Source organism: Cynocephalus volans, chromosome 4 (assembly GCF_027409185.1).
Source record: "Cynocephalus volans isolate mCynVol1 chromosome 4, mCynVol1.pri, whole genome shotgun sequence".
Classification (NCBI taxonomy): Eukaryota; Metazoa; Chordata; class Mammalia; order Dermoptera; family Cynocephalidae; genus Cynocephalus; species Cynocephalus volans.
Window position 1 is genome coordinate 119,027,801 of NC_084463.1, and position 17,435 is coordinate 119,045,235.

At 41.7% G+C, this 17,435-nt stretch overlaps 1 protein-coding gene across 1 annotated transcript; it reads right to left on the reverse strand.

Annotated features, from left to right (window-relative positions):
- Positions 1–1,028: 1,028 nt before the first annotated feature.
- E2F8 (E2F transcription factor 8) lies at positions 1,029–15,064 on the reverse strand. Its single transcript, XM_063095394.1, has 12 exons — positions 15,050–15,064; positions 13,051–13,329; positions 12,528–12,684; positions 10,244–10,558; positions 9,864–10,025; positions 8,122–8,259; positions 6,771–6,974; positions 6,369–6,456; positions 5,591–6,116; positions 2,066–2,198; positions 1,552–1,946; positions 1,029–1,221 (listed from the first exon to the last, which is right to left on the reverse strand). The coding sequence occupies exons 1-12, from the start codon at positions 15,062–15,064 to the stop codon at positions 1,039–1,041; spliced, it is 2,595 nt and encodes an 864-aa protein (XP_062951464.1). The 3' UTR covers positions 1,029–1,038.
- Between the last annotated feature and the right edge of the window lie 2,371 nt (positions 15,065–17,435).

A 17,435-nucleotide genomic window follows, 5' to 3' on the forward strand; every position in this document is an offset into this window, starting at 1 on the left:
CACAACACATTGTAGCTCATTCATTCTCTTGGAGCTTATGGGGGTTTAGTGCGGTGGTTCCCTGAGTGTGGAGGAAATTAGAATCCCTTCTGCTGCTTTCCCATCCCTGGAGCTGGTAAGAGGAGTGGATTGCAGACCCTCCTCTGTGGAGAGCAGGAATCCAGGGAGGACCCCAGCTCCTGCCTTTCATTCTCCATCTCCCAGGGTGTGGCAGAGAGCATGAGACTCAGCTTTGTCCTTGGCCAATGAACGGCCTCTCCAAATCCACTTTTACTTCTGAAATAGTGGAGCAGTACTGAGGGTCAAAAGGGGAAGAATATAGAAATATTCTATACACTTTGCATATCTACGGGAATCCAGGATGCATCTTCCTTACCAAGAATTTGCCTTGGAGATTAGAGAAATTTAAATTTTCTCCCAACAGTGCCCTAACTGGCCAAATGAAAATGTTAATTCCATTTGAGAAAAGTTTTAATTTGAACAACTTATGATTAAAAATACATTTTATAAATAATTTTTCTATAGACTTGATTGAGGATTGTTGCAAACTTTACAAAAGACATACTATAACAACAGATTAAAGAAATTATAAAAAATATAGCTATAGCTCTTCTATTAAAAAATACAACATTATACATCACACAGCATTTTCTTTGTGCAAAAAGTTTAAAAGAATGTGTGTTAGGCATGTCAAATGTTCTTAAAGGGAAGTAAACTTTAATACAGTGACTTTGCATAACAGTATAGGCACAGCTGAAATAATCTTTTTCCTCTAGAAGTTAATATGACTTAGTTCAACATTTTGTTTTTATTTTGTAGGATTGAAGGCTGAACTTAGCTTTATACAAATATATATATGTGTGTGTATATACATATATATATATATATATATAAGTACAAACAAGTATCTTCTTTGACATTAAGTAAACCTCAATGTATTAACAATATTTTCAGAGAATGTGTTTTCCACATCAGTCTGTTTATATCTTCTGTATTAAACAACTCTTTAGAAAACTAAACTAAGCCAACATCTGTCAATTAGTGAACATCCTCCGTTGAGACTTCCAGTTTTCGTTGTGGCACAAAGAGAGTTCCTAAGGAGGTTTTACTACCACCATCAAAATCCATGCAGGATGAGCCAGTTGGCTTGGCTGGTCCACCTGGGGTACGGAAGAAACTTTCGGCTACTAACTGTGACCCTTTGGGTGTCAAAGGAACAGGCTGATTGGAAAGAGAGAAATGGAAAAAAGAAGTCAGCCTCACACAGATACATATGCCCTAGCAGACTTGGAAGATTGGACTGGAGAGATGTGTTGCATGCTAGGAAATTAGCATATCTCAAAACTGGCTAGAGAAGCCTTGATGAATTTTACACTCTCAATTATTTTTAAGGGGAGACAAAAATTTCATGGTAACTCAATAATATGGATAATATCCTCACCTTCCCATCCTTTCCCTCTCCAAAGAAGGAAAGCAAAAGTGAGTATCCCATGACAGACAGTTGAGGCTTAAAACTCAAAGAAAAATTAAATTAAATGGAAATAATCTCACCTGTTGTGTCCCCATCAAAGCAAGTGATTGTCCATTTGGTGGGTTCTGGCCTGGAACTGGTGAATCATAGTGAGTGGTCCTTCCTTGCTGAGCGCCTGCATTTTCTGGTATGACACTAACAGCCTCGATTCTTGGAGACACCGGCACGGTTCCGGGCCCGGGGCTGGCAGACACCTGCACACTGGGGGAGATGAGTCCCAAGTGCTGCAGGGTGAAGTTTACAATGGCTGAGCTTGGATTCTGGATGGGAACTGGGTGGCTTGAAGCGAGAGCTGGGCTGTTTCCTACAGGTATGGCTGCCACAGAAGTTGGTGAGACCATTAGCTTCAAAGGTGTTACATGAAAAGAGGGGAAATTAACAGCAGTGAGTTCAGATGATGTCACTGGTATTACACCTGGAAAGGAAAGGGGGGGTAAGATATCTTAAAAGCACAGGTATTTGTCTGAGAAGTTTACATGGCTTAAGTAAACTTGAGACCAGCCCACATTTGAACAGTGTTTTATGAACACTCACCTGCGATTGGGGAGCTGTAGATCCTGTGGTTTGGGGAAAGTGTACCTGAGTTTTCTTTACTAGACAAAATGGACTCTGCCCCCAGGGACGAGCACTGGGTGAGAGGAATTAGGTATCCTGAAGGGAACAAGGTCTAGAAAACAAGGAGGAAGGGTTTATTTTACATACAAATACAGGAAGAAAAATGGACATGTGCCTCTTCCAGGACAAATAACACTTGGTTGTCATTTGTCTCATCAGACCAAAGCCTCCACCAGCCAGAGTACAGGCAGGCCAGCCATCCGACTCCTGGAGGATAATATCCTCCCATCTGTTCCAATGCTTGTCCCTAATAATACAGAACATTTCTTAAATGCTGCCTGTGGCTTTAGGAAACGTCCTAAAGCTCGCACAGAGCCTGCTCAGGGATAGGATTCACCCAGCACCACTCTCACAATGACGCCCTAACTTCTGCCGTCAGACTTCCTGGTATGATGTGGTGCTAATCGTCAGAACCAACTTTAATGTAGCTGAACACCTTATATACAGCACTGCTGGATTATTATCTGATTGTTCTTGAATTATGTAGGATGCTATTTCCCAAAGAGTATTCTGATGGACCCTAGTTCCATGGGATACAAGCAGGCTTACTTGCTTCATGGTCAAATATGTTTGGGAAACAATGACTTTAATGATGGCATGCAATCTCCAAGTGGGGCTTATAGCATGTAGCATTTTCCAGACTATTTGGCAACTAAGTTTTTGGTAGGCTATTAGTATTCAAAGAAAACATTTTAAGCAATGTCGATTCAGAGAAGGGGTTAGTCAGAGTGTGGCTCATTGGCCAAATCCAACCCCTGCCTGTTTTTGTAAATAAAGTTTTATTGGAACACAGCCATGCCCATTCACTTATATATTATTCATGGCTGCTTTCCTGCTACAAAGGCAGAGTTGAATAGGTGCAACAGAGACCATATGGCCCACAAAGCCAAAAAGATTTACTATCTGGCCCTTTTCAGAAAGTTTTGTGGACCCCTGATTTAAAACAAAGGAATCATACAAGTGTAGATTTTTTTCTATTACTTTTTTCTACTACTACTTGCTCTAATGATACTGAGCAGTCCTATAATATGCAAACTCAAGTATACCAGAGTTCAAAAATTATAGATAAAACAGAAAATGGATTAATTCATATCAGGGACCCAAATGTCATTGAGCAAAAGCTTTAGGCAATTAAGTTATAATACAAATAGAAAAGGAACGAGTATTGGGTTGTATGTGCCTGCCACCACGCCTGTGAGATCACTGTACTTTAACAAACAGAAAAAGTCCACATGGGTGGCTGAACTGCCTGAAAAGTCTGCTTTAGCGTTACTGTAAGCGGGACTGGCAAAAGCTAAAAGCGGCTCTTATAAACTAGGGCCCTCCTTTTATCTTCCTACAGATCTTTCTTCTCTCCACTGTCAAAACAACAGTCAACACTTTGATCTAGCTGTTAATAGGTCTTTTCCTTGAGAACCAGTGAATTCAGAATCCACAAAGCTAAAATGTACCACATGCTTTTAATTTTGTTTGTTAGGTGCTTGGTGCTACTCAAAATCTTTACTAGTAGGTTCCTTGAAAGCTGTAGAAATACAGAATTTTTAAGGAGTAGATTTAGGCATTTTACAAATAGCTGCTCTCTGTTATCTTTAGTCATACTCTCTTGTGGTACAAGTCATTCTGATTGCTGGTTTAACTCTTTTAAGTCTTCAGTAAAGCCTGTATAGTACTGAGAATTATTTTCCAATTTTCAACAAACTGTACTCATTACAAAATCTTTTAACTTGTAATGCCAATTCCTTTAAAAAAAAAAAAATAGAACTATTAAATTGGCAGAATGTATGAATTTGACATAGTTCAACTCGAATGTTATCTCTTCTAGCCTACAGCAGGCTTCCCAGCCCCTCTTCCTATCCCATCACCCTGTTTTATTTTCAGTATCATTGTCATCATTCACTACCCAATATGTTTATATTTATTTGCATACTGTCTTCTCTCCACCTCTAGAAATGTAAATTCTCAGTAAATGTTTGTTGAATGAATTAACACATGAATCTCTCATTTTCTTTGTTTCGCTCAGTCCATATTAAAAAGAAATAGTCAAAATGAAGTCATAGAGATGAAAAACAAGAAGCAAGGGGATGTGGGAAATCTAGCCATTGAAAACCCCAATCCTGAATAACTAAGTGAGCAACAGGAGACCATTATTAAATCATACCCAGTGGCTCAAAGAGATTACAGACTTTGCAGAAATATGAATCAAGCCAAAGACTTATGATTTGTCCCCTAGCATGTACATTAAATGCAAAATGATACTACGTAAGATAATAATGTTTACCATGAGGCCAACCTCAGGGAAGATTTGACAAACTCTAAAGCTTCCTTAATAATAACAGTAGCAGATAATACCCTTCAGATTATATGGTGTCTTAAAAGGATCACAAACCCCTTATATCATCATGTAATAATTCACTTAGCCCCACAAAAACTGTAATATGGCCATGGGCAAGTACCCAAAGCAAGCATGACCAAAGGCAGGTGCTGGGTTAGATTTGATCCAGAGCAGAGTGCTTTATTCCGGTAGGTGATCAGAAAAAATTGGTGGAATAAATTCTGTATAGATGATGAAAAATAAGACATAGAGAACCCGAGTTACCAGCAGGCGCAAAATGAGAGATTAATTTCTGCTTCCATATTTAGTGGTATTTAGTTGATGATGATGTCTTTCATATATAATTGTCCCTTATATATAATATAATATATATATAATTAAATGTAATATAAATATCATATATAATATAAGGGAGGAAAATGAGATAATGTATATAAAAGTGCTTAATAACATGACATCTGGTATATGGGTAAGCATCCAATAAATATTAATTCCTTCCTGAACTAGTCTCTACCTAGGAAAAAAAATTATCTAAATAATGTCTAAATCTCTAGAAATTAATGCATCAAATATGCCTCCAATCTGCCAAGATCAGTTTGATTTTCCTATTTACACAAAATAGAAATAAATAGAAGTTTTGGTTGAGATTTTAGGTAGAAAGTAAAAACAGGAGGAACAATTTATCTTCTAGGCAACAGATGCTAGCTACATGACATCAGACAAACATTAGGCAATGACTCAGAAAGCAGGAGTGACAGGAACCCTATGCATCCATCCACTCATTTGGGGTTACGTCTGCTTGTAAATTATTTAAGGCTTTCATGACAGGTGTTTGCACTCCAGTATGTGATGGAGAAATGGACTTAAGGACAACCATCCATGGTGCTTTAAAAAAGAGCAAATAATCCCTTCCTCCAAAGGTTAAAAATGTCCCTGCCGTCATCCCAGAGGATTAGCTGTCTGGGGCTTCATTTGGATTATGGGATGCCAAGGAACAGTCCCTTGTCTTCTGAGAGACTGCTTTTGCTCTGGTAAATTTCACAAGCCACTGAATTCTGCTTCAATAAACCAGGGAATTCTGAATGCTTTGCACAGTTCAAGGCTATACTTACTGCAGCGACATTTTCAAGCCCCTTTAGGTCTTCTTTAAATTTCTTTCTGGAACCAGTGTCCTCAAGCATGCTTGCCCTCTTTGAGCCTCTTTCTCTAGCCGGCTCCCTGTTTCGGTTCTTTGCATCTTGTCTCTCTGGTGCTGGCAGCAAGCTCCCAGGCCTGGTGGAGGCACTGGACTTTGCGGCATCATTAGTTGCCTTTTCAATTGCGGCGTCTGTGGAGTCTTTTGATCCAATAACTTTAGGAGAGTGGGCAGCACAGACCGTTGGGCTCAGGCCTTGGGGTGGTGTCATGGCTTGGGCAGGCTGCAGGTAGATGGCATAGGATGGGCCCGAAGGGGCTTGAGGTAGGATCACAGGCACTGCTGATGACAATGGGCTGGGGATTAGAGGGACCACTCCCAGAGGCTGGATGAGGGATGGTGCCGTCAGCTCCAGATCAGCATTCACTGGGGTGTCCAGAGGGGCCACTGGTTTGCAGTGCCCAGATCTTCCCAGCTGTACTTTCACTTTCTTTCTGGGTTCACTAAAAGACAAGATTTAAAACATGACACTATGGAAACACATTTTCTCTGAAATGTTCTGCTTCTTGAAGCCTCAGATTGAAGCCATGCTTTTATGAAACTAGTACATAGTTTCTGTAATGACTGAATATCAGATATAGAAAAGATTATCTTGCCAATTTCCAAAACTAGTGCCTATTCTCACATAATAAGTAATCCTAATAATGCAACATAAAAGGAACTCATCCTGTTACTAAAGAGCATTGCCAACCTACCTTGATTGCTCTTCTAACTGCATTTTGCAAATAGCCGCGAGCTGAGCCATTTTACTTGGGAAGTTTGCAGAATTCTGAGAATTCTCAGCTGGTAAAATAGAAAGGGGGTTGGGGGCATTGGTCAAAGCTAAAGAATAAATTTCACAAGATGAAATGAAACCTTACTGAAGTCAAAGGAACAGAAAACACACACCTCCCCCCAAAGTTGCAGGGCAATTAAATGATAAACCCCACAAATTACTTCTTATCCTTTAATTTATATGTAAGTTAGGATTCAAGAGGGTTTGGGTATATGAATATTGAAACAATTCTCTAACAAGTATTGCAGGGATCACATAATCAAAAAAAGTCAGATAAAAAATAATTCTTCCTAGCAGAGCTCTGACATTATTGAAAACATACCTTTGTTGATCTTGATAGGGCTACTGGGAGCAGAATTTATCTTTCTCCGATCACTTTCTATGCTCTTTACCAGTTTGATAAGAGATGGGTGTCGAGTGAAATTTGGTTTCCCACTTGTGGAAAAGAGGTTTTTGGCACAGTTCTCTTTTGAAGACTGCCTGGCTTCCAAATCAGAGGGGGTGGAAGGAATGACTGGGCTGGGTCCTGAAAGAGAAAAGTGCAGGAAACACAGGTGGTTCAGCTGCCTTTGGGACATGAAATGAAAATGTAGTTCTAAAACGATTTTAGGAATAAGGGTGGCAACAGCTATAGAGCACTGACGATGTGCTAGATACTATTTTAATGGCTTTATATACATAACCTTATTTGTCTCAACTACGAATCCCTGCACCAAAGGACCTCTCTCTGAGATTATATCCAAAATCACAATAACCTCGCAAAGTCGTCATTGCTCTTCCCATTTCACGGGTGAGGAAACTGAGCCTCGGAGAAGTAACCTGCCCAAGGCCACAAGGCTAATGAGTGGCAGAGCTATGGCCCACATTCTTGCCATTGTCCAGTGATTCTGGGTGAGGATCTTGGTGGAATGTAAAGTGTCAGAATCGGAGTTGAGAGGAGGACTAGAAATATTTACCTTGATACCCAAATGAACTCATTTTATATTCTCAATGTGCACAGGTTCTATTACGGTCACCAAGCAGCATAATAACAGCAATAATAACTTATACTTTGTGATGCTTTCAACTTTTTAAATCCTTTCACATATAGATTCTACTTCCTAGACAGAGGGTGGGAGGTGGTTATGGACTTTGGTTGCTGATGGAGCCAGTAGCCAAACTTTCTATACTGCCACTCATCTTTAATTGCCTTTTGAACCATTTATCTATGTCTTTTCCATGTGGGGGTGCACATAGGAAGGGGAAGGGAGAATATTTCCAAATGTGCATAAAATCAAAATAATGAAGCAGAAATACTGCCATTTGCAACAACATGGATGGACCTTGAGAGAATTATATTAAGTGAAACAAGTCAGGCACAGAAAGAGAAATACCACATGTTCTCACTTATTGGAGGGAGCTAAACATTAATATATAAATTCACACACACACATACACACACACACACACACAAATCGGGGGGGGGGAGGGAAGAAGATATAACAACCACAATTATTTGAAGTTGATACAACAAGCAAACAGAAAGGACATTGTTGGGGGGGAGGGGGGGGAGGGAGAAGGGAGGGAGGTTTTGGTGATGGGGAGCATTAATCAGCTACAATGTATATCGACAAAATAAAATTAAAAAAAAAAAAAAATAATGAAGCAGAGAATGAAAGAAATAAAATACATACCACTGGTATTTGGACTGATTTCTGGGCCTGTCCATTTAAAAGCTGGTTTTCGGCCTCTTTCTTCTGTAACATGAACTTTCTTGATAAGATCTAGGCTACTCAGAACATTAGCTATATCATACAACCTTCTAATTTTTGCTGGAAAAAAAAGATGTATATATCACTTACTGGAATAATGAAAGATCAAAGGATTTTGCTTCCTAAGAAATTCATGGGTATTCTAAGAACTATTCTAACCATCAATGTCAGATAGAGAAACATGTGATTCCTTTTAAGTTATTCTTGTAATACTGCTTTAATTAAAAAGAAATTTTAAATATTTAAAAGACTCAGTTACCGCTGGTACTGAATTTTGAAATGACAACAGCACTTGTTGAAAAGGGAAAAATGACTTGATGAGATCACCCTATCTGGAACTAGGTTATAGATTTTTTTTGTAAAATGTCACCATTCCTGGGTATCTTTTAATGAGGACTCAGAAGAATTTTATGAACAAACAGAAATAAAGCATCGGTGATAAATGTATTGCTTTTCTGCTTGCAATAGTTTATAACAAGATTTATTTAATAACGTAAGCACAGAAAATTCTGTACCTCATCAAAATTTGTAAATTTTTATGTTGCTCTTATGTAATATGCAAAGCATGGATTTGTTAATTCTACGAATTTCATGTATCTTAAAAAGTTTTGTTACAAAAAGTCTGTTTTGACTTCCATCTTGATAGTACGAAATTACAAATCGAGTCCCCTTCTTCATAACCATGCCAGAAGGTTCTGAATTCCCTGGGGATTTAACAAATTACACTTCTGCAGTTCCTGGAATAATTTCCAAGGCTCTGACTAACCAGTGAAACAGCTCAAAACTGTTGATTCAGAAAAGCAGGCAACCCATCAGTAGTATCAGGAATTACAGATTTCCCAAGCCAATTGTCAGCATTATTGACTCTGCTCTCTACTTAATTCTGTCTTTATCAACACTCTACAAACCCAGGATATCTGAATATACTTCCATAGGACTAGTACAGCTTTATGCAATGGGAAGGCATCTGTGGCTGACAGCTACCAGGCATTGACCACCACCTCTGCAATCCCTTGGGGTGGCTCTTTTTCACCATGCAGCCGGGTCCCACAAGAAGCTGTGTCCAGGCTATCCTCCAGCAGTAGGCCCCTCCCCATGTGCTGAGCACTTCTATCCACATGCTCTCTCTACTCCTTCTCCTTGTGGAGGTTCCTACAAAGTCTGGCACAGCGATGAGGGCAGAGGTCTGTGTGAGGAACTCGATCAACAGTCCCTTTCCAACTTAGAGCAGGTATTCTAGCTAAAACTATTCTTTCAAAATGGCAGACCAACAGTGCTGCAGGTCACTTCAGGGGGTAATTTTATAAGAGTTCTTTATGCCCTCATATATCAGCATTGGTGGGAAGAGGGAGACCTGGAGTCCAGGCCCATTATAATTTACTGCTTTTAGCCCTCAGTACAGATTCTACTTGTGCAAAATGGGGACAATGTTACACTATCTAATGAAGTTAAAATGTCAGACAAATAAGAATAACTATACATATCTTCAAATCCTACAAGTTAACTAAAGCAGTATTATCATTACTCCTGGGGAGAAATAAAGATATAAAAGCATAATTAGAGAAGATTTGTTTATGTACCCAATATATTTGGAAATCTATTTATAACTGAGATTTTATTGTTTAAGAATAGGTCTAAAATTCCATGGCAGTCATGACACTTACTTTTAAACTTGCTTTTATCCAAATCTTCCACATGGTCCTCCCCAATTAAAATCTTGGCAGCAATTTCTAAGCTTACTATCTGAGGCGTTGACACCAAAAACAGCATCACAAATTTCTGGCTCATCACTCTTAAAGACTTGTCTTTGCGGCTGTTTACAGAAGCTTTGGAGAGGATGAGGATTAGAGAATTAAAATTCATGAAGGGACAAGTGACTTCTAAAGTAACAAGGCTAAAAATACTACCACCTGATCATACACTTGACAACTGCAGCATAACATGAAAGGCAGTAGCAGCTTTAGAGCAGTGTTCTCCCTGGGACCCTTTCTTTAGACCCAGGAAAAGTACCAAGCAACCTGGGCATTTCAATGCTGGCTCTTACCTGCCCGAAATTCCACTCCAGAGAGCTCGGCAAAACACACATCTGGGTGTCCATTTTGGCTAGTGTTTGATCTGATGATATGATCCTCTATACTGTAACTCTTGATGAAGTCAAACTCTTGTTCATATTCTTTCTTTTTGATCATCATAATCTGCTCGGCATACTTATTCTCCTCCCCGACGCTCTTCAGAGTCCCAAGGGTTTTGTTAAGATTATGTCTCCCGTGCCAAGTGTACCTGTTTTTGGCCAGGCGGCTCACCATGTGTAAACTCTCTAGAACATTCACAATATCGTAAATGCGTCGACGCTCAACGTCTACAAAGAAGGTGCAATTGTATGTTACTAGGGTCAGATTTTGTGAAATGTTTAGAATTGAATAACTTTTCCTTTCGTGGCTTATTTGTCAATAGCTTCTGGATAATATAACTTTATTTACTGTAAGCACATATACACAACAAAGAGTGTGAAGGTTAGAAAGACATGTCAAAGGGTACAAGTATGTTAATATCAATTAGAAAGGGTGACATTTATTGAAGGGCTAATATGTGCATTACAGCTTTAGGAAATTTTAACCCTTAACTTGTAAGGTAGGTATTATTATCTGCACTTTAATGATGAGGAAATAGAGGCTCAGACTGGCTATGTAGCTCACCCCAAGGCACGCAGCCAGTAAGTGGCAAAACCAAGTCTTTAACACTCTAAATCCCACACTTTCCAACCTGTTTCTTGTATTATCCTCCCAACACACACACACACACACACACACACACACACACACACACACACACACACACACACACACAGATGCACAGCTGCCTGTAATAGTCATGTGCTGTCATTTCAGAAAAGTAAAGTGTTTAAAAATCCACATGAAAAATTTTTTTTAAATCCCCTTTTGGTTTTAATTTTGCTTACTTTCTAGCTACCATTAACAATGCAATAATAGTAAATCTGTGACTCTCATCAATCTATTTAAGTTGGGTTTTCAATATTCTGCAACATCAAAAATCTCGTTTAAGAAATTTATTTTCAAAGTTGATTTAAATTAAAATATTTGATGAAATACAGCCTTTCTGGAAAAGTGCGTAATAAAACACTATTTCAAGAAGGGTGCCTCCTGCTGGCCTCTTGCTGTTCCTGGACCCTGCCAGACATGCCCTTGTCTGAAGGCCCTTGTACTGGGCCTTTTTTTTTTCCTGCCTGGAACCCCTTCTCCTCGATGTCCTCACAGTCCCTACCTTGCTTCTTTCAAGTTCTTTTTCAGATGTCACACTTAATTTAAAATTTCAAAGCACTTCTCTAGCACTCCTGAGCCCTTTTGCCTGCTCTACATTTTTTTCTGTAATATGTATCAACTTCTAATATACATTGTCATTACATATTATGCATATGTCCTTCGCTCAGTACCTATTGTACCCACTAGAATGTAGGTTCTACAAGAGAAGGGATTTTGCCTTTTTTGTTCACTGATGTATCCCAAGCTCCTACAACATTGCCTGGCACATAGCAGGTGACCAATAGATACCTGCTGAATTAAAGGGTACAACCTACAATTAAGTGTATGTGAAAAATATATGAATCTAAATGGCATATATTCTTAAAATGTAAAATAAAATTGATGTTTATAAAAATGTATGAGAGGGGCAAACCTTTTCTCGTGGGGTGATAGCTATATATTAAAATGTATTATCCCGCACAGTTCATTTCTTCACAGCTTTAGATTAAGATATTTTCATGACTCCAAAGGTATCCCACAGACCCCTTGCTTAGCTATAACTATATTTGGGTCTATGAAGAGAGGAGTAAAAGGGGGCAGGAGGAACACAATAACTTTAGTCAAACACAAATACTCAGAAAACTCATTAGTCCTCAGAATAGTGCTGAATGCAGGGAGCCCATAAGTCCTGCTTCTGTTCATGGAAGCCGATCCTCAGCATAACCGAGGAAGACACCATCCAGCAGCCCAGTTCTTCTAAAAGGGGGCCAAGTCTGAGTCAAGTTCAGAGTTGTAGTCATATGTGAAACAAGTCATAAAACAACATTGCCTTCCTTTAAAGCTTCAGAAGCAACCTCCATTGTGATTTTTTTTTTCTTCTAAGATCCACTGAAATTAGAAAATATGACCTTTATTTCTAAATTAAGAGGGCTTTAGAGATTTATAATTTCCATGTGGCCTTATTTGTGTCATTGACAAACACTGGTTAGATGAGGGTGGGTCTGAAGGAGTTAAGTCCATAAGTCACTTTAATTATTAACTGTTTCAGTGAGCTGTTTGCATACTTACTAAGTTCCTCTGCTACTTCGTCAAGACAGATGTCATTATTCACAGCAGGGTTGGGATATTTAGGATATCGTGCTAAGAACTTATGGCACAACAATCCTAAACTTTTCTCTTTTCGACTTGGTTGGGATTTCTCATATTCATCTCCAGATAAGTGTTCCTATAAAGGAAAAGGTAAATAATATCTTATTGTGAAATAAAGTTTGACAGATTTATTAAGGGCATCCGCGCTTGATGACTAACACCACTTACACACATGCTTAGTTTTGACAGCTGCAAAGTTGGGGGGGACATGTGGGAGGAGCCAGTACAAGCTGCTTGGCAAATCTGAAAGGGAAGCCTGAGATGAAAATAACTAAACGGTTCAGAATTTGCAGTGCTATATTGATGAGGTCCAAACCTTCCTGGTGCTCTGAAGTTTCATAACAGCTTATGGGTGGTGATACTTTATGCTGCTGGCATTTTTTCAGCAGCTGCAAGTCCCCAACAAATTCCCCAGTTACCACCCAGTCCTCTGAAAACCTACGTGTAAATAGTCTTTGGCTTCAGGTAACACGCTTCTGTTGTCAGACAACCCCCTTTTCTGATCTCTGTTGCGGATCTCGGGGCTCACAGCACTGATGAGCATTTTCAGATTGGCTGTTGGTGTCCACGGCTCTCCCTGGGGGACTTCCTTGGGCTTGGTGGGCGTGGTTAAAGGGCCAAAGTCAGGCTGGATCTCCACCAACACTCTGTTTGTCATAGTGGATTCTTTCAGAGGTGTTTTCATCAGTCCCCTTTTATGTGGCTCAAAAAAGAGATTTTCCTGGTTTAAAAAAAGTAAATGATCAAGTCCATTGTAAAACAAGATTTATCAGATGGCTTCTGATGCTAGAAATTGTACAATGAATAGAATATTGTGGAGGAAAAAATGCCTAATGAGATCGTAGAGTTAAGTTAAAAACTGTATTCCAATCATCACTTGACATTTATTGTCCATTCTAATAGGTACATTTTCCATTTTTAATTTTGCAACAAAGTATGGACCTAAAGGTTTTCATGTTATGTCCCAACAATTAAAAACACACACACACAGAAAAAAACACTTTAAATTAGGACACAATTTTTTAACTCTTTATTTTGAAATAATTTTAGATATAGATAAGAGTTGCAAAGATAATATAGAGTTCCCATATACCCTTCACTCAGCTTTCTCTAATAGGCCTGATAATTTTTAAGTGATCCCCAAATCTTAGAAGCAACTTTTACTCATGACACTGTAATAAGTAAAGGCTTCCAGGGCAGACACCATTATCCACCTAGCACAATGGCTGCATGCAGTGGGTGCTCAATAAAATACCACTGCTGTGCAAGAGTCAGAGAGCCAAGGAGACAAGGGTGAGGGCTAGCATATATATATGGTCAGACTTATCCGGAGAAGACAGAGTACCTGAGGAGGACTTCTGACCAGAAAAGCCTGCTTGTTGAATATCCACCCCCCACTTTACAGATGGAGAAAAATGGGGCCCAGTGAAGTAAAATTAGCTACCCAAGGTCAGAAAGCTAGTTCCTGGCAGAAGCAGGACTGTTACTGAGACAAAAGAGGGTAAGTAAATAGCAATTAATAAATAATACTAATGGATACAATGTTCCTTCCACTTTTGGACACAGGGAACTTCACGAGCTTCTCCTATCTATATCTATTTTTTTTTTTTTTTTTTTTTGTCTTTTTCGTGACGGGTACTCAGCCAGTGAGGGCACCGGCCATTCCTATATAGGATCCGAACCCTCGGCGGGAGCGTCGCTGCGCTCCCAGCGCCACCCTCTCCCGAGTGCGCCAGGGGCTCGGCCCCTATCTGTATCTATTTTAAAGAAAATGCTTGTTGAGGCAATAAGTGAAAGAACAGAGGTCACTAACTCCTCAATAACTTTAGGAACATGGATTAATGGGACTATTTTACATGTCTGTAACACCTCAGGATCTATCAAATGCTTTTCCACCTGTGTTTTCACTGAATTTAAAACTTTTAGGAAATTGTCATATAAGTACACTTTTTTTAACCTATCAGAAGTTGGACACCAATCAAGACACCCCAATTGACAATTCTTTTGTAATTTTACAAAATGTTTACTTCATAAACAGAGCGTTTTGTGGCTCCCATAGTTAAAAAAACTGGCAATTTGGTAGAAAATTATCTTAACAAGAAATCCAATCTCGAGTCATGTCAAATGCCCTTTCTGAATCCCAATTGTTCAAGAATCCTCAGAAATATAAAGCAACTAACAAATTTTATTGTTTTTAAAAATACCTTTCTCTCTGTTTATCTTTTTGAGACTTCCACCAAACCAAATATTAGAAAGATTATGTTAATTCTGGGCAAGCCTCCTCTTCTTCAGAAATTAAATTTCCCTTCTTTCTGGGGTCTTACAAAGGCTAACTAAAAAGGTATGTGGCATTAATAAGATACTGGATATTAAACAATCATGTAGTTAAATCAGGATATTGCATTTAAAATGGCAAGGGTGATTACTGAAGTAAAAAGTACCTTTTCATTCTCCATTTTGTAAATTTCTCATACATTTATAGTTCCTTAAAAATGAAAAATTTGGAGTTCCTCCCCAAATACGATGGTACAAGTAGTCCAATCAATTCTATTAAAAATTTCAATATCCTTAAAGAAAAAAGAATAGAAAAAGTTAGAGAAAAATAAGAACCAGGAGATCTTCTGTTGAAAATTCCTTCACGGACACACAGCCCACGGAAGCAAAGACTAACGAAAAATGACGAACTAGATTTACATTTTATTCCCGACCAGAGATAGCCCCACTAGGCAGAAAACTCCAATAAACGCCCATAAATTCCTTCAGCAAACCGATCCGCTGTCATGAGAATTCAAGCAACCCATACAATTTCCAGTGACAGTCCTCTCCAGTTTTTACAGAAGGCGGGCCATTCTCCTGACCCCACCAAGTAGGCTGTAGCAAGCACCCACCTGCACACAGACCAGGGCTCGGGACTGAGCGCACGAACCCAGGTCCCGGCTGAGCACACACCACCCCGAGTACCTGGATACAAGTCTGCATCTATATGCTTGACTTTTTCCCCTCACACACACGTGCACAGGGCTCAACAGTAAAGTCTTGGGAAGTTGCTTGATAAGGAACTTCCAAATTCAGTCCCTAGCTCCAAGAGTACTGTTGGGCATTTAAAGAGCGCCTTAGCATTAAGACTTCAAAAAAGACTTCTTTAAAGATTCAAAGCGCTAGGTACTAGCTATTCCGGTGGCTGGTTCACGCCACGATGTTGGACTTCACCATGGAAGGCTGCATTTACCCGACAAGGCAACCAGGTACAGTCCCTTTGCCGCCACCCGCCCCGCGCCCTTCCCCTCCTTCCTCCAGGCTAACTGCCCCTCCCCCCCCAAGTCCGGTCAGCCCGCCACCCGCCAGACAGTTCCCGGAGAGCATCCTCGTGGTTTCCAGGGTAACGATTCCCAGCCAATCAGAGAGCCGGCTACAGGCCTACGATTGGTTGGCGGCGCTAAGGGCGGGGCCACACCTTCCTCCTTCGATTTAAAAATTTGGCGCGGAAAGCCGGACCGTGTTGCGCGGGGCTTTAGCGCGGGCAAACCCGCGCCCGGAACCAAGGCATCCTCGCCCCTCCCCCTCGCTCGCCCCCGCCCCTCTGCGCGGGAGCTCAGCTCCTCCCTCCACGGCCCCCGGTGGAGCGGGAGGCGGGAAACGGCCGCCGCCGCCGCCGCCGCCTGCCCGAGCCCGCTCCCTGTCCCGGGCTGGCCGGGCGCCGCGTCCTCTGCGTCCCGCTGACCTGTCAGTCCACCTCACGGTTGGAGCCGGCGGGGGCCGAGCGGGAACTCTTCGGCACCCCTTCCCCGCTCAGACCCAGAAGCCCGCGTGTCGGGCGGTCAGTCCGTCTTTCCGCCGCGCGAGGTGGGTGCCAGAGGGAAACACCCGGACCGGGACTGGCGGGCCGGCGGGCAGGCAGAGGGAACGTGGCCGTACTGGAGCAGTCAAGCCCCCGATTTGAAATTAACCCGCTCCCGGCGCGAGCCGATCCCGCGGGCGGGGAGGGCTGCTCCCCTCCCCCACGCCCGCTCTTCCCGTCCCCAGACCCCGCGCGCCAATCCGAGCCTCCTGGTCCAGCCGCCGGCGAATCAGGGTGCAGGCACCGCCCTCCGGTCACGCCTCCACGGCAGAGTTGGGGGAAAGTTAAGCAACTTTTTTTTCCTTTTTTTTTTTTTTTTGCATACACCCCCTCCTCTTGCTCAAATATGGGGAATGAAATTTGGCCGGCCCAGGGCTCGCGGGCTGGGACGCGGGCGCCCCGCGATCCCTAGCTTTGGGCCATCTCACTCCCTGCGCAGCCCCAGATGTGCTCACCTGCCCTCGGGACTCCAGCCGAGACCATTCCCCCTTCCATCCCTGGCATGCATTATTGTGCTGCCCACCATCTGCCCCCTGGCTTCCAGAAACTGTTGTGAGGAGGGAGAAGCTTGGCTCCTGAGGCCCAAGCTCGGTGGCCCAGACGTGAGAACTCAGGTGTGGGAGGAGGAGGAGTAAAGCTGAAATCCGCCAAGCCTGTCCCTGGCGTGTGGCGTCTTCCCTCTCATGGGCTACCAGCCGCTCCTCCCTTTCTCTTCCCAGTTGTCTTCCCCTGCTTTTCCCTCTTTTCCCGATCTCCGAGCCTCGGACAGCGTCAGCCTGGTGTACTGCAGAGTCCTACAGTCACAGCAGGGCTAAGAGACACTCCTGTCCAATGCCTTCATTTTGCAGACGGGGCAACCAAGGCCCGGGGCCGGCAGCGCTGCTTGTCTGTGCCTGGATTGTTTGCACCCGCGTTGGCTTTCGCTGCTATTCTCTGCCTCAAAACTTTTCCCCTTTTGGGGAGACCTGTGCCGGGGCTGCTGGACCGCA

Bases quoted from the DNA above. Each gene is read 5' to 3' on its own strand.
- E2F8 (XM_063095394.1), bottom strand. The intron at 12,685-13,050 runs GTAGGTTTTCAG...TTTCCTTTATAG, and splicing joins AAGCCAAAGACTATTTACAC to GAACACTTATCTGGAGATGA. The intron at 1,947-2,065 runs GTGAGTGTTCAT...TTTCCTTTCCAG, and splicing joins CTACAGCTCCCCAATCGCAG to GTGTAATACCAGTGACATCA.